This window comes from Thunnus maccoyii, chromosome 5 (genome assembly GCF_910596095.1).
Source record: "Thunnus maccoyii chromosome 5, fThuMac1.1, whole genome shotgun sequence".
Classification (NCBI taxonomy): Eukaryota; Metazoa; Chordata; class Actinopteri; order Scombriformes; family Scombridae; genus Thunnus; species Thunnus maccoyii.
Window position 1 is genome coordinate 223,468 of NC_056537.1, and position 23,013 is coordinate 246,480.

Genomic DNA, 23,013 nt, shown 5'->3' on the forward strand with positions numbered 1-23,013 from the left:
GAGTCACAGCGGCCTCAGAGTCACAGCGACCTCAGAGTCACAGCGGCCTCAGAGTCACAGCGACCTCAGAGTCCTGACCTGTCAATCAGATAGTTGTATTTATATTAAAGTGATTCACTTCCTGTTATATGTTCAAACCTCTGCATCACTCCGTCACTCTGCAGCTAAAAAATACTTCATTTAGTGTTTTAGTGCTTCTGCTCCTGAAACGTCACTAAATAAACTCCAATAAAATGAGAACTTTGATGAACTATTTGACATTTTTCATCAACAAATAAATATGATATGATAATATAATATGATAAAGCTTATAGTTAGGGCCGACCAGGCTCGCCTTGGATCAGCCCTTAGTTATGCTGCTATAGGCCTAGACTGCTGGGGGACTTCCCATGATGCACTGAGCTCCTCCTCCTCCTCCTCCTCTCCATCTGTATGTATTCATGTAACATCAATGCATGTCACTAACTTTGCTTCTTCTCCAGAGTTTTTTTGTGCTTTCTCATGTCACAGGAAGGGTTCTGGGTTCTGGGCCGAGCCTTCGCGGTCCTTCGCGGTCCTGTTGGTGTCCTTCCCCGGTTATTGCTGCTGTTATTGTTAATGTTATGATTGTTATTGAGAACACGTCTGTAACTGCTTCTCTGGAGGTTGTCAAAAGGCATTCTGGGAAATAGTCTGAGAGAGTTGAAGTTCATGATAAAACTGATGAAATGAGTCTGGCTGGTTGGAGCAGGGTCGGAGGGTTCGGGTTAACCTGCAGGAACCTTTAACTGTATCTGACGGAGGCGGGAGGAGTGCTGGTGAGAGTTTAAGAGTCAGTTTCAGGCTGTAACCGTTAGTTTCAGTGTCTTCTGCAACACGATGACGTTGTTCCTCATGTTGATATCTGATGTTCCTCCTCAGATATCAAGATTTAACTTACTGAGAGTTGGACATGTGGGAGCAGAAACTGTATTTATACACAACATTCATCCTGCAGGAAACACGCCTGCTTCACACAACAGCAAAGAGCTGTTAAAGTAAATACTGAACCTGTATATGCAGCATATAAACCAGTCAAAAAGCAGAAAACACTGTCAGGTTTCTAAAGATGAGGATGGATGATCCAGGAAGTCCAGTTGGAGTAATGAATTAAACACTGTGTTTCACCATCACTTCATAAACTCTGATGTGTTTTTCTCTTTTTTTCATCAGATGCTAAAAGCAACATAAGAGATTATCACGGGAAGATTGCTGCTCACTACTGGAGCGGCTGCACCGACATCTTCAGCAGACCAGACCCTCAGTCAGGTGAGATATGATTGTCCATACATCCTTCCCTGTTGCTATGTTGCTATAATAAACATAAGTCTGGCTCCTGATTGGTTCACAGAGTTTACTATTCATTTCTCACATTAAGGTCATTAGGAGTCATGTGACCTGACAGCAGCATGTCCAGCACAGATATCAGATTACAAACGACGGCTGCAACCATTAGAACAATTAATCAATGAAAAAAAATTAATTGGACATTATTTCAATACCTGATTAATCATTTCACTTCCAATAATATTGGAATATGGAAGAAATAAAGTTAGTCATGATTTAAAAAAATGCTCATGGTTTGTCAATATTTTGACTAAATTATAGATAAAAAGTCAAAAAACTTGACTCATGAAGCTAAAAGTCTGAGAAAGCAAGTCACAGTTATAGCAAGTCAGCATTTTGAGATAAAAAGGATAAAAATGTTCCTTTCTGATGTTTTTAAAGTAAAGTTTAACGACTTAAACTGAATAATTCTGAGTTTCATCTTCAGAATCTGCAAACTGAATCAAAAAGTTGCAGTATATAATAATTCTACATCCGCTCAGAGAGGATCAGTTTTATTGATGCTTGCTGCGTGTTTCTAACACACCTGAAGGTTTTCACGGTCGGAGACCTGAACGCTGTTACTCATCAGTGTGAATCTGGTTCCAGGTGGGAGGTTTTCTCGGATACGACGGACGCAGCGTTACGCTCTGCCGTCCTTGCTGCTGTCTCGCTCTCGCAGTCAGGGACAGCTCAACCTGGAGTTCGGGACGCCGCCTCAGTCGGCCTCTCACGCTGCGTTGGACCTGCAAGTGTGACGTTTACGTTCCTGCCGGCAGCCACAAACCCGGATTCATGTTCTGTCTCACACTGACGACCTTTCTGACAACATTAGATGATTAATTCATTAGCTGATTGGTTTGGTAATCAATTCATGGTTTCAATCATTTTTCAAGTGAAAAAAATCAAATATTCTGAAATTTCAGACCTTCAAATGTGACGATTTGGTTCTTTTTGTCATTCAGTCATTTGGCAGATTTATCCAAAGCAACTTACAAGTGAGGAGAGACAATCAAGACTCATATTCAGAAGTTTTCCTTTTTTGTTTTGTTTAATAATTGAAATATTAATAATAATATCACGGTCAACTGTTGGTTGCTGGTAACTGTTAATTACAGGATTCAAATGAGAAAATACAAGAAATGTCAACCTGGTTCGTAAAAATGTTCATAATTTCTCTTGATACTGTAATAAAAGGCAGAACTAAGTTCTAAGTGAATAAAGTTTATATTGAAAACATTTTTTCACACCCTGACAAACAGTAAAAACACAGATGTTTGACTCGAGTCCTCGCTGTCTCTGCTGTTCTTCTCCATCAGGTTTCCCGTCTCGCGCTCTTTCACAGTCTCATAAACGTCTTCATTAACTTCCACACTGTCGGCCGGCTCATCACATAAAGCTCATTATGAGCCTTAATAAGCCATACCAGCAGTGTTTGTGTAAATGATAAGAAGGAAATGAGACGATTGGTGGGAGGACACACTCAACACTAATAACAAAACGCTCTCCCCGGATAATGTGCAAATTAGCGAAGCATCAAACTCTCAGATTTAGTCCATGTGTGACTAAAAGCCACTGAGCAAACAGAGCTGTTAGTTCAGGAGAACACAGACTGTTTCCATGAATGTGGCCTGATGGTTGAATGTTTCCACCTCTGACCACAAACATGATGCTGTTATTAGTGTTTGGAGCCGTTTCTAAACAAACTAACTCATGATGAAGGAACATGTGACCCAGTGCAGCCGTGTGACTCACCGTCAACAACAGAGGAATCAGATATATCAGCTTCGATATACAAACACAACACCTGTTAGTAGATCAGTTCATCGTTGGTTTGGATCCAAACATGAAGACAAATATAGAAAATCATCAGAATGATCCTTTAAGCTGCCATCAATTAAAGATACACATTAAAACATTAAAGACAATAATGATAAAGCCAACAGGAGGATGATATCTGACGTTATGCTGACTGATCACGCAGCCCAGAATGAACATAAAGAAAATAGAAAAGGACCCAGAACGCTTCCCTGAGGAACTCCACCTGACACAAAATCACCTAAACTAACAAAAACCTGCTGAGTACCAGTGAAACCAGTCGAGTACCAGTGAAACCAGTCAACAACATCTCAGCTGATTCTTAGTGTGTGTTTGACATCTGTGTTCTGGTTTCACACAGTTGTTTGTTGTTCAGGTGACAGAAATCCTTCTGAATTATAAATGAAGTGTTTTTCATCTGTTAATCTGTAAAATGAATCTCCTTCATGCACTGATACACATGGAAGGTGTTCTGAATAAAAGCTTCTAACTCCACAGTCTCCTCCTCCGTCAGTCTGCTGGTTGTCGGTCACGTCTGTAATGGACTGCAGTCAAAGCTGGTCGCAACCCATAACCCATAACCCCGATGAGATTCCTCAGCTGCAGCTGCATCAGTCTGCAGTTACAAGCTTGTTTCCATCAAGAACCAGCGTTTTACAGCCGCTGTCAGACAATCAACAGATATTTAGTGACAAAACTCTGCAGATTTGACTCTTTTCAGACCTGATGCCTCTGTGGGGGGGGGGGGGGGGGGGGGGGACAACAATGCAATGCAGTGTCTGTGTGGCGCTGATGATTGGTTGTTTAAAGCCTAACTCATCACTTAGTCTTTGTGTCCGTCGCCATGACTTCCAGTCAAAAGGAAATGAGGCCTAATGAGCTGAAAAGACACATCAAAGGTTTCCACAATGAAGCCTCTGATGTGATACTGCAACCACAGAAGAAGAAGAAGAAGAAGAAGAAGAAGAATGGTGTCTTGGTTCACAGAGGAAAAGTCTCTGATCAGTCTGATCACTCTCATGTTGAAAGTTTTTTTTGAAGTTCCCGCCCTTTTCCAAACAGGTTCCATGGACGATTCTCAGATGGTTCTGTGTAACAAACCGTCTGGTGAGTCAGGTTATAATAACATCAGCAGACTTCCTCCGTCGCTGCTGGGGGGCCCTGGCACTGCAACGTACACGACTCAGATGTAGTTTTTGTTGAGAGGACGTCTCAGTTTGGATCATACTGCTCTGGAATATAAAATCATTCCAACTATGTGAAAGAAAAGACAGGAAACAAACAGTTGATCTGATCTGTGTGAGTGCCGTCACACACAGACAGCATCACTTTAACAGGTAGAAATGTTACATATTCCATGTGTGAAAGGTTAATAGATGAGGTTTTAATTAAATGTTGTTGACGTTCTTTCTTAGCATCACTGATCATTGTGATGTTAAAAGTGTTTCTGTATCTGATAACGCGTCAGAGATCATGTTGCTCCTCTCCACAGACAGAAACAGGCAGTTATTGTTGGTGACGTCCTGCAGCTCCTTCAGTGACATAAACTCCCACAATCCTTCTCAGCAGAGCGTCACTGACTGACAGATCGTGTGCTGTCATGGAGCGATGTGTTTTCCTGGGTAAAGGTGTGCCCAGCAGGCCTGCAGAGAGCCAGGAGTCTGCCTCTCCATGAGCCGCAGGCAGCGCTGATTAAAGAGGACGACCAGCCTGGACACCATCAGAGCTCCCTGTGAGGCTCTTCACCGAAAACCAGGAGATCATCATCGTCAGACAGCATCACGCTTTATTCTCCAACAGTCACAAACTCACAACTTTATTCTCCAACAGTCACAAACTCACAACTTTATTCTCCAACAGTCACAAACTCACAACTTTATTCTCCAACAGTCTCACTCTGACAGCGACTGTGAGTTTTTATTGAGATGACATTTCCTCTGAGTGATATCTGAGGGGAGCTGAGGACTTCAGGTGAGTTGGATCATGTAACATGTTCACCAATAATTAAAATACTGTTGTTGTTGGGGTTTTTTTTTGGGGGGGGGGGGTATACTGACTCTTTAACCATTTTGGATAAAAGCATCAGAGTTATATTATTATATTCAGAGAGGTTTTTCACTGATGAAAGCCTCTGAATGTGAGGAGAGATGTGATATTTCGATCTGAGCAGCAGAACTTACTCTCTTAAGGTTATCACCTTCTTGCCCCCCCCCCCCACCACCACCAAAGTCTCCTCTCCACTGAAGTATGATCCAAGGAGCTTACAACTGTAATTAAATCATTAGATTCTTGTCTACGCTTCACAGAGCCGGCACAAATTGACTTCCCACCAACATCATTTTCTATTTGAACACCAAATAATGATTTTCAGCTGCTCTAATTACAAAGCTCAACATCTGATCAAGCTCGCATCCGGCGGGGGAATTATCATACGGGACAGCATTAGACCTCATTACCAACCTCAGTGCAGAATTATGACATGTAGTAATTGGATGGGATGTTTATCAACAGAGTGTTGGCCCAGCGAAAGACTGGCTGCTCTGTAATCATGTGATCGACTGAGTCGCACAGTTTGCTGCAAAACAAAGCAGAGCTGCTGACTTTCATTGATCTTTAACAGACTCAATGCACATGAACAGCTTTCTGTTTGCACTGGCTTCTCTTTCTGCACTGCACTGTAACATCCATCCTCCCTCTCTGCACTGCACTGTAACATCCATCCTCCCTCTCTGCACTGCACTGTAACATCCATCCTCCCTCTCTGCACTGCACACTAACATCCATCCTCCCTCTCTGCACTGCACTGTAACATCCATCCTCCCTCTCTGCACTGCACTGTAACATCCATCCTCCCTCTCTGCACTGCACACTCTAACATCCATCCTCCCTCTCTGCACTGCACACTCTAACATCCATCCTCCCTCTCTGCACTGCACACTGTAACATCCATCCTCCCTCTCTGCACTGCACACTCTAACATCCATCCTCCCTCTCTGCACTGCACTGTAACATCCATCCTCCCTCTCTGCACTGCACTGTAACATCCATCCTCCCTCTCTGCACTGCACACTGTAACATCCATCCTCCCTCTCTGCACTGCACTGTAACATCCATCCTCCCTCTCTGCACTGCACACTGTAACATCCATCCTCCCTCTCTGCACTGCACACTGTAACATCCATCCTCCCTCTCTGCACTGCACACTCTAACATCCATCCTCCCTCTCTGCACTGCACACTGTAACATCCATCCTCCCTCTCTGCACTGCACTGTAACATCCATCCTCCCTCTCTGCACTGCACACTGTAACATCCATCCTCCCTCTCTGCACTGCACACTCTAACATCCATCCTCCCTCTCTGCACTGCACACTGTAACATCCATCCTCCCTCTCAGCACTGCACTGTAACATCCATCCTCCCTCTCTGCACTGCACACTGTAACATCCATCCTCCCTCTCTGCACTGCACACTGTAACATCCATCCTCCCTCTCTGCACTGCACTGTAACATCCATCCTCCCTCTCTGCACTGCACTGTAACATCCATCCTCCCTCTCTGCACTGCACTGTAACATCCATCCTCCCTCTCTGCACTGCACTGTAACATCCATCCTCCCTCTCTGCACTGCACTCTAACATCCATCCTCCCTCTCTGCACTGCACTGTAACATCCATCCTCCCTCTCTGCACTATAAACACTAACATCCATCCTCCCTCTCTGCACTGCACTGTAACATCCATCCTCCCTCTCTGCACTGCACTGTAACATCCATCCTCCCTCTCTGCACTATAAACACTAACATCCATCCTCCCTCTCTGCACTATAAACACTAACATCCATCCTCCCTCTCTGCACTGCACTGTAACATCCATCCTCCCTCTCTGCACTGCACACTGTAACATCCATCCTCCCTCTCTGCACTGCACACTGTAACATCCATCCTCCCTCTCTGCACTGCACTGTAACATCCATCCTCCCTCTCTGCACTGCACTGTAACATCCATCCTCCCTCTCTGCACTGCACACTGTAACATCCATCCTCCCTCTCTGCACTGCACTCTAACATCCATCCTCCCTCTCTGCACTGCACTCTAACATCCATCCTCCCTCTCTACACTGCACTGTAACAGTGTTTGTTTTCAGTCTTTCTACATATTAGCAACTTACTATCTTTAATGTACTATTTCCTGGTCTGTGTCATCACATCATCATCATCTGTCAGTTACCGTTGCGTGCCCACTGGTTCCTGCTGTGTCTCATCATGGCTAAGTCATACTGGGGATATAATTTTATTTATTAATGTATCAAATATATACATTAATCATATATTATAATTACAGAGCATACGCTGGTTATTTATTTGTTGAGCAGACTTCAGCTGTCCAGTGACTGAAGTTTCATGATCCAACATTCTTTTTTAATTCCATTCTTTCCTTCATTATACAACTTACAGTGCACACTTTAGGCCCATGTTAGACTCAGTAAAACTATTCGAACAGTTCTGCATGAACAGACTGTAATATTTTCTGTAATATCCATAGAAAGAGGACGTCAGTGTGAATCTGTTGTGCAGGTCTGTGACGAAGTTTCAGCCAACAGCATCACTGTGGAGGTGAACTTCTCTCTGCTCGCTTCATTCACCGCGGTCTGATTTATATAGTCTGACCTCCAAGAAAAACAACACAACAGGTCATAATGTCAGGCGCCCAAAAAACCGGTTACAGTAACGTTTGAGTGCCAGCTGCCATCTAGCGGTCGCAGTAACTGCGAGGTGGAGCAGTGGTGCAGTCAGAGGAGGAGGCTGGATGGAGGCTTTAACCTAACATAACCCCTAACCATAACCCCGTGATTATTATTGTAGCCATGACGACAGAGGTGGCTTAACTTTAAAGAAGTAGGAAATTTTAACCCAAACCATCATCTTTCCCTAAACCTAACCAGACCTTAAAATTGCAATACATGATATTCAGCCACTAGATGTCACACTATAGCACCAGCATCTCAGACCAAAACAAACATGTCAGCTGGAGGGAAAAGAAAGCGGCCAACTCAAACTACGCAGTGCTGATCAAATATAGATCAAGATTCTGTTACTGCGTTGACGATTTCTGCCTCAAATGTTTTCAGAAACATATTTTAGTGAGCTCTTTAGCTGTAATTTGAGAAAGTTTGTGATGCAGCCACCATCTTGGAAATGGACATGGAGGACATGGAGGGACTCGCATGCACATGCAGCTGGACCGGCTTCCAAAACAAAGAACAGGGAAGCTCAGACTGCAACACACACACAGAGGGAGTGTGACTTCATTCTCTGCTCAGGACGCCATCACTCCTCCATATCTTCACATAGCAAATAGCACCTTTAACCACAGTGTTGTCACATCATAAAACATCATTATTGTTTAACAGTGATGTGTGAAAGCTGGTTCTGTCATTGACTCTGGAGACTCTTGTTGTCCACCAGCTGCCCTCGGACTCCTGTTCTGTGTGTATTGGACTGTGTGGGAGACGGCTTATCTGATGTATGTTTGGTTGCTTTCTGGTCATGTGGGTTTTGCTGGTTGTTGTGTTTCCCTTGTGTGTTTCTTCTCTCCTGTGTTCATGTGCTCTTACAACACTGAGGACGTACCTGCACAAATGTGATCAGTATCTCGAGTCTTAGAGGTCAGTTTCTGGTTCTCTCAGGCTTTAAACTGATGTTGCTGTTGAAGTCTTAATGAGTTTTATAAAGTCCAACATGTGTCCCAATGACGTTCAGTTAGCTGTCATGTTGCTGGAGATTCACTCAGGATAAAACAAATAAAACACCAGGATTCTCATTCTCTGTATTTTCTGGGTCAAAGTGGTGTCATATGTGCTCGGCTATCAGAGGATTATGGGTAATTTAGTTGTTATAGTTAGGATCAGCCTCACTAAGAGGATCAATACAAAACTCGATACTAATCTCATTCTTAAAGCTGCAGATCGCTTTTCGAATACAGATTCTAAAATCCTCCTGGCTGGATTTTATCTGAGCTTTTGTTTAAACTCACCAGCGAATCATCAGAGAAGCAAAAAATAAACACATTTGCACACACTGACATTTTAATTTCCCTCCAGAGGGAGCTTCTTATTCTGGTATTGATCAGTCACAGAGTTGTTGGATCAATCATGTTCCTACAACAACTGTGAGGCTCATATGGAGTTACTAAAGTAATCTGATCACTGAAGAGTTCATGTCTTCTGGTAGTTTAGGAAGGAGAGTAAAGAACGATGGAAACATCAACATAAATACAAACATCAGAGCTCATCAGATGTACGGTTGAAACGTCAGCTGCTGCTTTCAGACACGTCTTTACACCTGATTTAATGAAGTTATTATAACTGAGTTGTCTTGCTCTCTATCACTAACCCTAACCCTATATAGGATATGTATGTAGTCTCCATTAAAGGTCATGTGGATCAGCTCCTGTTTGTAGTGTAACATGGATGTACAGACGACTATCACTGGATGTTCTGCAGCCTCTTTATGGATTTATGGAGGTTCGTTGGTGAAATCAGACATCACAGATCAATATGTCATGTCTGAGTGTTCAGGTCTGACTGAGTTATGACTCCGAGAGAGAGGACGGGGACCCTGGGGAGGCTTTACAGACCAGATCCTGCATCCCTGTCTCCTAGAAATCACCTTCAGATACGACTAAACTGTTTCCCAGTGACATCGTGTTAACAGACATAATCTCTGCCTGGATGATGTTCACAGTAATGAAGCTACGTATCCATGTGTCTCTGCAGCGGGAGGTCGGGGGTCAGAGGTCGGGGTGGATCCAGGACTCTGACAGCAGGTTGGGTTCAGAGACCAGGATCTTTCTCTGAGCTGAACCGAGCGCTGCCAGAGTCTGAACACGACCGCGAACACGTTCAAGCTGCCGCAGGAATAAAACAACCAGGTCTGTCGTCTCTGAACGTTTCACAAGTTCACTATCAACAGTTTTACAATTCAAACACATTAATTAACAACATTTTCTCATCATGTTGAGAGAAAATGTGATTCAGCAAAATGTTTTACTGTTGCAGTTTATTTGTATATGAACAGAATATCATTTCAGCTTCAGGAACATTAAAACTCTTTACTGAAATCTTCAGCTTCTCTCTTTGAAATATATACGCAGGATTATTTTTGACATAAAAAGCCAAATTACACATTTTCTGACGTGTGTGTTGTGATGATTTTAAGACTATTGTTGCATAAAGAACATTCTGAGGTTGCAGGAAGGGAAGGTTTTCCTGACGGACACCCGTCTCAGCCGATCACAGACAGATGTGCTGTTAAGGGTTGTGCAGAGACACAAGTCTCTTATTTTATGTCTCCTCGCCTGAACCGGACGTTGTTCCTGATGCGCCATTTAGATGAGCGTCCCAAGTCTCTTATTCTGCTCCGAGGAGCGAGGAGAGATCTTTGAGGAGCGAGGAGGAAACATGAGAGCGGCCTCACAGGAAGTCTTTTACCAGCCGACACACCCCCTTATTGGATATCAGTTATTGATTGGACGCTGCAGCTGATCAGACTGATCTGATACATCACTGCAGTTTCACACCGAAGTGACAGATTATAGATTAAATATGTGGTTCACTCCCAAGTTTTATGCTTTATTTGTTTTCTGATTCATCATATAGTTAAAATCTATTAATTGTCGGTCTGATCAATAAAAGAACAAAAAACAACTTTCTTCATGTATTAGAGAGATTTTTCTTTTCATGATGTTATTTCCTCCATTAAACTGTTTCCTGCTGACAGACAGACTCTTCCTGACTTTAATTTGATCCATAATAACAGTTCAACACATTTATATTTTACATCATTTATCGTCATTTACATTCAGTCACATGTGAGGCTGAAACTTCCTGAACGTCGGGTTTGATATGAGTTACATCATTTCCATTTTCCCTGAAACATTTAACCAAATACATATTTCCCAGTGTTCAGGAGACACTCTGATCATATTCTGGGTTATTGAATGATGAATTCACTATCAGGATTATCAATAAATACAGATACAAATAATCAATAAATAGTATAAACGCATTCTGCCAGTAGAAATGGTTCCTGTGCGTCTGAGCAGGACACAGTATAAATACAGAATGCAGGTTTTTATTTATGTTTGTTAAACAGGAAACAGCTGCTGCAGTGATAACTGTGAACCTTTATTAGTGTTAACACAGTGCACACGTGTACAGACACAAACTCCATCAGAAGTTTCTACAGCTGACTGACGGCAACAGCTGATCACAGCTGGATCAGCTGATCACAGCTGGATCAGCTGATCACAGCTGGATCAGCTGATCACAGCTGGATCAGCTGATCACAGCTGGATCAGCTGTTGCCGTCATCAGAAACAGACGTCTCATGTCTCTTACAACACATTTCCTCGTCTCCTCTCCTCGCTTGGTTTCCTTGCGTCTCTCCTGCGTCCACGGTGGGAGGGACGAAGACGCCAGCGAGGGAAACATGGATGCAATTTAAGATACTTGGGATGCAGCCCATGAAGCAGGGCTGAGGCTCGTGCACGGAGCAGGGCTGAGGCTCGTGCACGGAGCAGGGCTGAGGCTCGTGCACGGAGCAGGAGGGGCTGCGAGGCTGATGCAGGGCAGGTTCGGACAGGCTGACTCCAGAGCACACAATCCTCTAAATACAACCCAGCGTGCATTCATCTGTCCACGAATATACATGAAAATAAACACAAGTAAACAACAACATAATAAATAATAATATAAGACAGTCCTTTAAACCTACAACCCAAATCACATCAACAAGCAAAACCATGTGACCAAAAAGACTCAACAGAGATGTAACACAGTCCATGACACCTGGTCAAATATGGATTTACTGATTGATTGATTGATTGATTGATTGATTGATTGATTGATTGGAAATGTGGCGAGTGACATGATGTCCATGTTTTTGTTCAGTTGGTGGAATAAACAGACGGGTTGAACCGACAGAAACTGGATGAAAATGATCAGTGAGCAACAAATTTAAAATAAAGAGAGTCTCTGACTTTCATGTGGAACATTTCTTCCTTCTGTTCTTCTGAAGTCGTTTCCTCTGAAACTCTCTCGTCTTTCCGTCTCCATATGTCTCCCCCGCTGAACACACAACACAATATGCTGTCGCTCATTGGTGTCAAATTCAAAGCATCATTTTTGGAAATAATTTCTCAGCAGCTTTCGTATCGGCTGCAGACTGAAGGCTGCTGAGGACAGAATCAGCTTTTAAATACGTCGTTTCCTCCTGAAACAGCCGACAGAAGGACCTGAAACCATCAGAGCTCCAGATGACTGTCGGAGAACTTAAGTCAGTTCTAAAGGATCAAGGAAATAGAACTCTGAATGTGGTTGCTCAAACCTGCTATTGTTTACATCACTGCCTACGTAAACTAAACTCCTCTGGAGTCGATCAATACTGACAATGTTTTACTGAAAGTATTTTAACATTTTCATCTTTCTGCTGGTTTACATCCTTTGTTAAAGGTTGTTGTTCCAGGTTGATGCTGAACAGGCGACGTCCTCTACGACTGCTTTAATCAGGAAAGTGTTTTAGATCTTCTGCATGTTAAACAAATAGAAGGAAGTTTGGTTTTATTCCAGAAGTCATCGACTTGTGAACAGCAGCAGCACAAGAGAGTCAGTTCACGTCATGTATAGACTGATAAACGTCTGACATCATATCTGTGGTGTTTATATATATACATATATATGACCAGCTACAGACCGGCCGCTGCCATTAAGCTTTGTGTATTTAGACTCTTTCTAACACTCATATTTGTATTTTTACATTGTTTTTATGTGTGTAAATGATTGTATATGTGTTCTTGTTTGCAGACTCATGTGCGTCAAATCGCCCCTTAATGAACAAATAAAATACTTTGAATTGAACTGAATTTCATCTTAACTGGATTTTATCGCTCGTCTGTAGTGTGACGGTTGTATTCGGTTGTATTTATTGCTGTAACAGTGTTCATGCTGCTCTAGAAAAAGACTTTTTACCTGCTTAAATAAAAGGACTCATAATAATAATAATAATAATAATAATAATAATAATAATAATGATAATAATAATAATAATAATAATAATAATGATAATAATAATAATAATAATAATAATAATAATAATAATGATAATGATAATAATAATAATAATAATAATAATAATAATAATAATAATGATAATAATAATAATAATAATAATAATAATAATAATAATGATAATGATAATAATAATAATAATAATAATAATAATAATAATGATAATAATAATATCAGACGTGTGTGTGTTGTTACATCTGTATTTTAAGGTTTGAGGGACGTCTGACTTGTATTTAACATTAACAAAGTCTCTGATCTTATTGTTGCTGCACATGTGAAGCTCTTCATTTTAAACTTTGTTAATTGATTAATTGATTAATTGATTAATTGATTAATGGTCGGAGCTGTTTGTTTGTTTCTACAGTAAAGTGATGTGTGTCTGTCAGACTGTCAGTGATTCTGAGTCTTTAACATTAAATCTGGTTAATGTTGACGTGTGTCAGTCCAAATACAGCAGCTGAGTACTACAGACAGACTACAGACACACAGCTGTATTCAGTCTGTAAACTACAGACACAGAGTGAATACAGCTGTGTGTCTGTAGTTTTGCAGGGTGAATACAGCTGTGTGTCTGTAGTTTTGCAGACTGAATACAGCTGTGTGTCTGTAGTTTTACAGGGTGAATACAGCTGTGTGTCTGTAGTTTTACAGAGTGAATACAGCTGTGTGTCTGTAGTTTTGCAGGGTGAATACGGCTGTGTGTCTGTAGTTTTGCAGGGTGAATACAGCTGTGTGTCTGTAGTTTTGCAGGGTGAATACAGCTGTGTGTCTGTAGTTTTGCAGGGTGAATACGGCTGTGTGTCTGTAGTTTTGCAGGGTGAATACAGCTGTGTGTCTGTAGTTTTGCAGACTGAATACAGCTGTGTGTCTGTAGTTTTACAGGGTGAATACAGCTGTGTGTCTGTAGTTTTGCAGACTGAATACAGCTGTGTGTGTCTGTAGTTTTACAGAGTGAATACAGCTGTGTGTCTGTAGTTTTGCAGACTGAATACAGCTGTGTGTCTGTAGTTTTGCAGGGTGAATACAGCTGTGTGTCTGTAGTTTTGCAGGGTGAATACAGCTGTGTGTCTGTAGTTTTGCAGGGTGAATACAGCTGTGTGTCTGTAGTTTTGCAGACTGAATACAGCTGTGTGTCTGTAGTTTTACAGAGTGAATACAGCTGTGTGTCTGTAGTTTTGCAGACTGAATACAGCTGTGTGTGTCTGTAGTTTTGCAGGGTGAATACAGCTGTGTGTCTGTAGTTTTACAGGGTGAATACAGCTGTGTGTCTGTAGTTTTGCAGAGTGAATACAGCTGTGTGTCTGTAGTTTTACAGGGTGAATACAGCTGTGTGTCTGTAGTTTTACAGGGTGAATACAGCCTTGTGTCTGTAGTTTTGCAGACTGAATACAGCTGTGTGTCTGTAGTTTTACAGGGTGAATACAGCTGTGTGTCTGTAGTTTTGCAGAGTGAATACAGCTGTGTGTCTGTAGTTTTGCAGAGTGAATACAGCTGTGTGTCTGTAGTTTTGCAGAGTGAATACAGCTGTGTGTCTGTAGTTTTGCAGGGTGAATACAGCTGTGTGTCTGTAGTTTTGCAGGGTGAATACAGCTGTGTGTCTGTAGTTTTGCAGACTGAATACAGCTGTGTGTCTGTAGTTTTACAGGGTGAATACAGCTGTGTGTCTGTAGTTTTGCAGGGTGAATACAGCTGTGTGTCTGTAGTTTTGCAGGGTGAATACAGCTGTGTGTCTGTAGTTTTACAGGGTGAATACAGCTGTGTGTCTGTAGTTTTGCAGAGTGAATACAGCTGTGTGTCTGTAGTTTTGCAGAGTGAATACAGCTGTGTGTCTGTAGTTTTGCAGGGTGAATACAGCTGTGTGTCTGTAGTTTTGCAGGGTGAATACAGCTGTGTGTCTGTAGTTTTGCAGGGTGAATACAGCTGTGTGTCTGTAGTTTTGCAGAGTGAATACAGCTGTGTGTCTGTAGTTTTACAGGGTGAATACAGCTGTGTGTCTGTAGTTTTGCAGACTGAATACAGCTGTGTGTGTCTGTAGTTTTACAGAGTGAATACAGCTGTGTGTCTGTAGTTTTGCAGGGTGAATACAGCTGTGTGTCTGTAGTTTTGCAGACTGAATACAGCTGTGTGTCTGTAGTTTTACAGGGTGAATACAGCTGTGTGTCTGTAGTTTTGCAGACTGAATACAGCTGTGTGTGTCTGTAGTTTTGCAGGGTGAATACAGCTGTGTGTCTGTAGTTTTACAGGGTGAATACAGCTGTGTGTCTGTAGTTTTGCAGACTGAATACAGCTGTGTGTCTGTAGTTTTACAGGGTGAATACAGCTGTGTGTCTGTAGTTTTGCAGAGTGAATACAGCTGTGTGTCTGTAGTTTTGCAGAGTGAATACAGCTGTGTGTCTGTAGTTTTGCAGGGTGAATACAGCTGTGTGTCTGTAGTTTTGCAGGGTGAATACAGCTGTGTGTCTGTAGTTTTGCAGACTGAATACAGCTGTGTGTCTGTAGTTTTACAGGGTGAATACAGCTGTGTGTCTGTAGTTTTGCAGGGTGAATACAGCTGTGTGTCTGTAGTTTTGCAGGGTGAATACAGCTGTGTGTCTGTAGTTTTACAGGGTGAATACAGCTGTGTGTCTGTAGTTTTGCAGAGTGAATACAGCTGTGTGTCTGTAGTTTTGCAGAGTGAATACAGCTGTGTGTCTGTAGTTTTGCAGGGTGAATACAGCTGTGTGTCTGTAGTTTTGCAGAGTGAATACAGCTGTGTGTCTGTAGTTTTGCAGAGTGAATACAGCTGTGTGTCTGTAGTTTTGCAGGGTGAATACAGCTGTGTGTCTGTAGTTTTACAGGGTGAATACAGCTGTGTGTCTGTAGTTTGCAGGGTGAATACAGCTGTGTGTCTGTAGTTTTGCAGAGTGAATACAGCTGTGTGTCTGTAGTTTTGCAGGGTGAATACAGCTGTGTGTCTGTAGTTTTGCAGAGTGAATACAGCTGTGTGTCTGTAGTTTTGCAGGGTGAATACAGCTGTGTGTCTGTAGTTTTGCAGGGTGAATACAGCTGTGTGTCTGTAGTTTTGCAGAGTGAATACAGCTGTGTGTCTGTAGTTTTACAGGGTGAATACAGCTGTGTGTCTGTAGTTTTACAGGGTGAATACAGCTGTGTGTCTGTAGTTTTGCAGAGTGAATACAGCTGTGTGTCTGTAGTTTTACAGGGTGAATACAGCTGTGTGTCTGTAGTTTTACAGGGTGAATACAGCTGTGTGTCTGTAGTTTTGCAGAGTGAATACAGCTGTGTGTCTGTAGTTTTGCAGAGTGAATACAGCTGTGTGTCTGTAGTTTTGCAGAGTGAATACAGCTGTGTGTCTGTAGTTTTGCAGAGTGAATACAGCTGTGTGTCTGTAGTTTTGCAGGGTGAATACAGCTGTGTGTCTGTAGTTTTGCAGAGTGAATACAGCTGTGTGTCTGTAGTTTTGCAGGGTGAATACAGCTGTGTGTCTGTAGTTTTACAGGGTGAATACAGCTGTGTGTCTGTAGTTTTACAGGGTGAATACAGCTGTGTGTCTGTAGTTTTACAGGGTGAATACAGCTGTGTGTCTGTAGTTTTGCAGAGTGAATACAGCTGTGTGTCTCTGAGCAGGAATCCAGCGTGACATCGTCTAACCGTCCGTATCAAACGCTGTTTCAAGCTTAAATCAGAGGGTAATTACTGATATTAAACGTCTGATCCCAGAAACGTTCTGCTGCTGAAAGGTTCGTGTGCTCGTCTGTTACATTTTATTTATTTATTTTCAGTGTTTGTTGCTCTGCGTTACTTGCTGTCCAGTTTCTACTCTGTATTGATCACCTGTCAATCAACAGTGAAGGTGAGTTTCTGCAGGTGGAGCAGATCTTCTGTTTCTACACATCAGCAGCTGATCATTAGTCCTCGTATTACAGCATGTATTGTTTAGCACTAAAACTGACTAGAAAACATAGTTAATCAATACAGACTTCACAGATTAATGCTTTAATGTTCATGTTCTTCACTTTACAAGAGAGAAGATGAGGAATAACTGATGGTTTTGGTGAATGTGAAGCAGGTTTGGTTGGAGTTTTCTGAACCAGATCAGGACAGAGCGTTACTCTCAGCTGTTCTGGTCCTGAGCAGGTGTTTTATTCTGTATGTGAGGGTCTCCTGGCTCGTCTTCTTATAAGACTCTGCTGTTCTGGCTGAGACGCTCTCTTCCTCCTCGCTGATTGTTAATTTGTTGTTAAACCATCCAACATCTTTTCCTCACAGCACATCTTCCACTAACGCACCCTCACTACTGACTTTACTGACCATCACATCTCATTGTATTCTATGTTCATCCTGTTTTTACCATTGTGCTCCTTAGTTAAATTAATTACTCATTATTTGCCTTCAGCCTGTGGCCTTCAGGTCGTGATACTGTACATGCTCCTTCACTTCAGGAACAACACTGTTGCTTTCTGTTGACAGACACAGGACGTCTGGGAGCAGCTGTTAGCTGAGCGGCTGTTAGCTGAGCGGCTGTTAGCTGAGCTGCTGCTAATGTTTGCTCAGCATGTTTCTCTGATAACTTAAGATCCAGACGTCCGATGACTAAAATCCTTCATCCAGTTAAAAAGAACCAAGATCTAAAAACTGAATAAAAGTCAATTCATGACAGAGTTTCTGACAGACAACCACAACAGCGACATATTATCCTGTACACGTATACTCCGTTAATGAAATGGACCATGACCTGATTAACATTATAGATTTCTCTGGGTTTGAATATTGTTGAAAACATTTGGGGTATATATATACATATATAAATATATATATATATATATGTATATATATATATATATATATATATGTAAGTACTAGCATGTGCAGAGAGTCCAGTATTTGTATTTGTATTAGAATAAAAGTGGAAAAAGGCTTAAAAATCCAGTTTTTGTTTTTATTACACTTTTAATTTTAGAAAATTACCTCAACACAGACAGACATCTACCTGTTTATACACCCATAACACACAGACAGACCTCTACCTGTTTATACGCCCATAACACTCAGACAGCACCGTCCGCCTCGGTGATCAGACCCCCCCGCTGGGACGTTTCATCCCTCCCTGATGAGCGTTTCCATTTTTCTGTCCAACCTCAGCCCTCGTATCAACCATCATCATCCACCTGTGGGCTCCTTACACACCTTTAACTGATGTTCCTGCAGCCTGATGTGGTCCATTTCTAAATCAGCTTTTTCTATTTGCTTCTCCAAGCAGAGAGCTGCAGGACCACAACCAGATCTACTTCATGTCATTGGAAGTCTTGATGCTGAACAACATCTTACTTGTGCTCTGGAGGTGGATGGATCCTCTTCCCTTCGCTCTCTGTGGCAGCTGACAAGGTGTCTTCATCATCCTCCTTAACAATTAACAATGTTTGTGTTCTACTGTAACCCATAATGACAAATCTGTTGAGTATTAAGAGTCTGTACGACTACATGGACGTGAGTTACGGTAGGAGGCTCAACCAGACAGATTCACCATCAGTAACTGGTAGAAGATGAAGAAGATTAGACACTTAAATCATAACTTTAGAAAGAAAGAGCCCCACCTAATCTGAATTTTATTTTTACAGTGTTCAATTATATAACTCACCTGTAAATAGATTATGATGTATTTGATATCATGTAGGTCCTGATGCCCTGGCAGCTGTTGGATCAGATGAGCTTCCTCCCTTCAGCAACAGGTCGCCCCGTGTTTTAACTGAGGCCCATCTCTTCAGGCTGCAGGCTGCAGCTCGCAGGATGCAGGATGTATAATACTCACCTGATTTTCAGAAGACACAGTTAGACGCTGTCAGAGTCCTGAAGTCGGCGTGTTTCAGTGTTCCTGCTTGTTCTTCTTGGTGATTTGGTGTCGTTCTTGTCAGTTTTCATGTCTTTCATCGGGTGTTTTGTTGGTTTTATGGTGTTTATGTAAATGACTTGTGTGATTGTGAATCATGACACGAGAAGCAAACAAGTCTTAAAAACCACGGCGTCTGTATCTCGTGGCCTCGTCATCTGCTCTGGTGAAAACATGCCGGACGGTTTCTTCCCGATCCGTCGCAGCTCGGTGCTGCTCAGATTCCTCATTTCTGCTCTTTTGAGGAACGTGTTGCATGAAATTAGCATCTGACGAATAATTGCTGTCAGAGAGAAAACAAATATTTATCCGTTCTTCATAATTACACACAGTTATAAAAGTCTGAGCTGCAGCGTTATTATAAATACAAACTTAATATGTTTATTAAAAACTAGACATAAAATCATAAAAGAGAAGAAGAACTAACCCTAACCACTGAAACCAGTCATTCCAGTAAAACACCACACTGATAAAGTGTGTCACCACAACACTTAAGCTGCAGCAATTAGTCAATTAATCAATTAGTCGATTAATCAATTAGTCGATTGACAGAAAATTAATCAGCAACTATTTTCATAATGAATAATTGTTTCAGTCAAATGTTTCTGATTTAATGCTTTTATGACACTAAACTGAATCGAGTTTAAATAATTAACAGATTAACTGATGATGAAAATAATATTTAATCAACATGTAGGTAACATGCAGCATCAGCAGATAATCAATATTAAAGGATGGGGACATCCCTGATCAGAGGTATTGATTATCGCAGCATGTATGAGCATGTATCTACACTGAGTTTGTATCAAAGCAGCACGGTGTCAGTGTGAATAATAATGAGTCTCTGACATACATAAAAGATGTTCCATGTAAAAGCATAAAATCAGCTCAGTGCAGCTCGTCTCCGGCGCTCAGCCCGGCGTCCTGATAACCAATCAGCTGCTTCTCCGTCCGGCAGATTAATGGAGCCGAGCGCCAGAGGAGGAAAACATCACAAATAACAGAAATATTTGTGTATCTGTGAATAATCTGCAGCTGGAATCTCAGTGAGACGTCCCGAGGCCTCGAGCTGCTTCTGGTGACCTCAATGAAGACCCAACACAACGAGACAGAAGAGCGGCAGCCTGCGAGCAGATCTCAGATCTCACACTGACCCTGAAGCCGTTATCACAGCGATCAGAGGATGAATCACACGACGGCTAATTTACCTCTGAGAGGAGCCGACGTGATAATCAGTGGAAACGAGGGTCCACTACATCTATCTTTCAGATGTAAATAACGCCCTCGCTCTGTCGGCCGAACGCTGCCTTCATGCAACATTAGCTGCTGCTCACAGACATTTAAACTCGCTGATATTAACACAGCAGAGCAGGAAACACTTCCTGTGAACACAGCTGATGGATGCTCAGGTCCACAAACAATAACCTTCCATCTGTGGCAGCAGACAACATTTCACCATCATCATCATCATCATCATCATCACCACCACCGCCATGGAAGTGCTCAGATCCTGAACTGAGAGTATAAATACTCTATCACAAATGAGAGTCTTATCAAAGGAAAAGTACACAAGTTTCTTCAGCAGGAAGTACCAAAAGTAAAACTCATGATGCTGAACGGCTCTTTTCATTGTGTTTAAATGAATGTTGATGTCCTGGTTCTGTCCCAGTCTGGCTCTGTGTCCCTCCACCAGTCCACCAGTTGCCCTTGGACTTTAGGTTAGACGTGTTCGATGCAGCAGTTTATACATCAGGTGGTCACATCGTATCCAGATGCTGACAGCTGTTAGCCCCGCCCCTTTCCCAGTGTTTTCCAGCCAATCAGCTTCTTTCTCTTTCTCCTGTTTCTTCCTCTCATTCCCCTCGCTGGAGTTCCTCTGTCCATCTGCCCAGCTGCTCCTCTGCTCCTCGTTAGTTCACTTAGTATTTTAGTCCTGTGTTTCATCCTCTGTTCTGCTCTGTTCTGCTCTGTTCTGTTCTGTTCTGTTCTGCTCTGCTCTGTTCTGCTCTGTTCTGTTCTGCTCTGCTCTGCTCTGCTCTGCTCTGCTCTGCTCTGTTCTGTTCTGCTCTGCTCTGCTCTGCTCTGCTCTGTTCTGCTCTGCTCTGCTCTGCTCTGCTCTGTTCTGTTCTGCTCTGCTCTGTTCTGTTCTGCTCTGCTCTGCTCTGCTCTGCTCTGCTCTGCTCTGCTCTGTTCTGTTCTGTTCTGCTCTTTTCTGCTCTGCTCTGCTCTGCTCTGCTCTGTTCTGCTCTGCTCTGCTCTGCTCTGCTCTGCTCTGTTCTGTTCTGTTCTGTTCTGCTCTTTTCTGCTCTGCTCTGCTCTGCTCTGCTCTGTTCTGTTCTGTTCTGCTCTGTTCTGCTCTGCTCTGCTCTGCTCTGCTCTGTTCTGTTCTGCTCTGCTCTGCTCTGTTCTGTTCTGTTCTGTTCTGCTCTGCTCTGCTCTGTTCTGTTCTGTTCTGCTCTGCTCTGCTCTGCTCTGTTCTGTTCTGTTCTGTTCTGCTCTTTTCTGCTTTGCTCTGTTCTGCTCTGCTCTGCTCTGCTCTGCTCTGTTCTGCTCTGCTCTGCTCTGCTCTGCTCTGCTCTGCTCTGTTCTGTTCTGTTCTGTTCTGCTCTGCTCTGCTCTGTTCTGTTCTGTTCTGTTCTGTTCTGCTCTGCTCTGCTCTGCTCTGTTCTGTTCTGTTCTGCTCTGTTCTGCTCTGTTCTGTTCTGTTCTGTTCTGCTCTGCTCTGCTCTGCTCTGTTCTGTTCTGTTCTGCTCTTTTCTGCTCTGCTCTGCTCTGTTCTGTTCTGCTCTGCTCTGTTCTGTTCTGTTCTGCTCTGCTCTGCTCTGTTCTGTTCTGCTCTGTTCTGCTCTGTTCTGTTCTGTTCTGTTAAATCTGCTTCTTCTGTTAATGTCAGATATTGTGTATCTGATCCAGCTCACAGGTACATTTATAAAGTAAAATCTGAGGATTTCATCTGTCATAACTGATATTTCTCCTCCGGTTTCTTGCTTTAAAAATATATTTAGAAACACAACAACATTATTAAAAATGTTTCAGTTAAAACTGATTCTAATCAAAGTTAAATCTGGAAGATTAACTTTTTAAAGAATATTTGTTATAAATCTGTTTAAAAACAGGATGAAATCAGTTCACAGATTCTTTTCTCAGAGTCGTTTCCGTTACTTCACAGACTGAAAGTAACGTTTCTGTCTTTTCTCTCGTAGTAAATAATATTTTTACTGCATTTATTTCACTACTTTGTAGATCCAGATGTATTTCACATATGTAGTTTCACTGAAGTAGGATTTACATTGCAGGGAGTATTTACAGCTGCAGCCATTTATTGATTAGTCAATGGACAGACAATCATTCTGATAATCAAATAATTAGTCATTTTTTAAACAAATATGCAACAAATGTGGTGATTTCAGCGTCTCAGATGTGAAGATGTGTGTGATGGTTTTTGACTGTTGACATTTGAAGACGTCACCTTCGACTGCAAAATTATAACTTCTGTCACTTTATAGACAAAACAATTAATCTAGAAAATAACCAGAAGATTAATTGATACTGAAAATAATCGTTAGTTTCAGTATTTCATAATATAGTAAAAGATGTCAATACTTCTTCACCACTGTGTCAGTGTTATTAACCATTGATTAACTGATTATAGACTGATTATTGGTGATAAATAGGTGGTTAAAGTGTTGCTAGGTAAACAGATATGATAAACTGATAAATGCAGTGGACCTGCAATGATTAATCAATTAGTCAAATATGTTAAAGGGAATCTGCTGACTGCAGCTCCTCAGAGATGATGTTTGGAAAACGTCACCATGAGCAGCATTTTTACTGTTTTCT

The 23,013-nt window shown here is 42.0% G+C and overlaps 1 protein-coding gene across 1 annotated transcript in view; it reads left to right on the forward strand.

Moving 5' to 3' along the window:
• The window catches only part of LOC121897234 (ankyrin repeat domain-containing protein SOWAHC), a gene marked incomplete at its 5' end in the record, with an annotated part of 48,218 nt that extends 45,635 nt beyond the window's left edge, over window positions 1–2,583 (forward strand). The window contains 2 exons of the mRNA XM_042411626.1: window positions 1,192–1,287; window positions 1,954–2,583. Coding sequence (XP_042267560.1) covers window positions 1,192–1,287; window positions 1,954–2,102 — 245 coding nt within the window. The remainder of the gene's footprint in view (window positions 1–1,191; window positions 1,288–1,953) is intronic.
• Window positions 2,584–23,013: the final 20,430 nt, after the last annotated feature.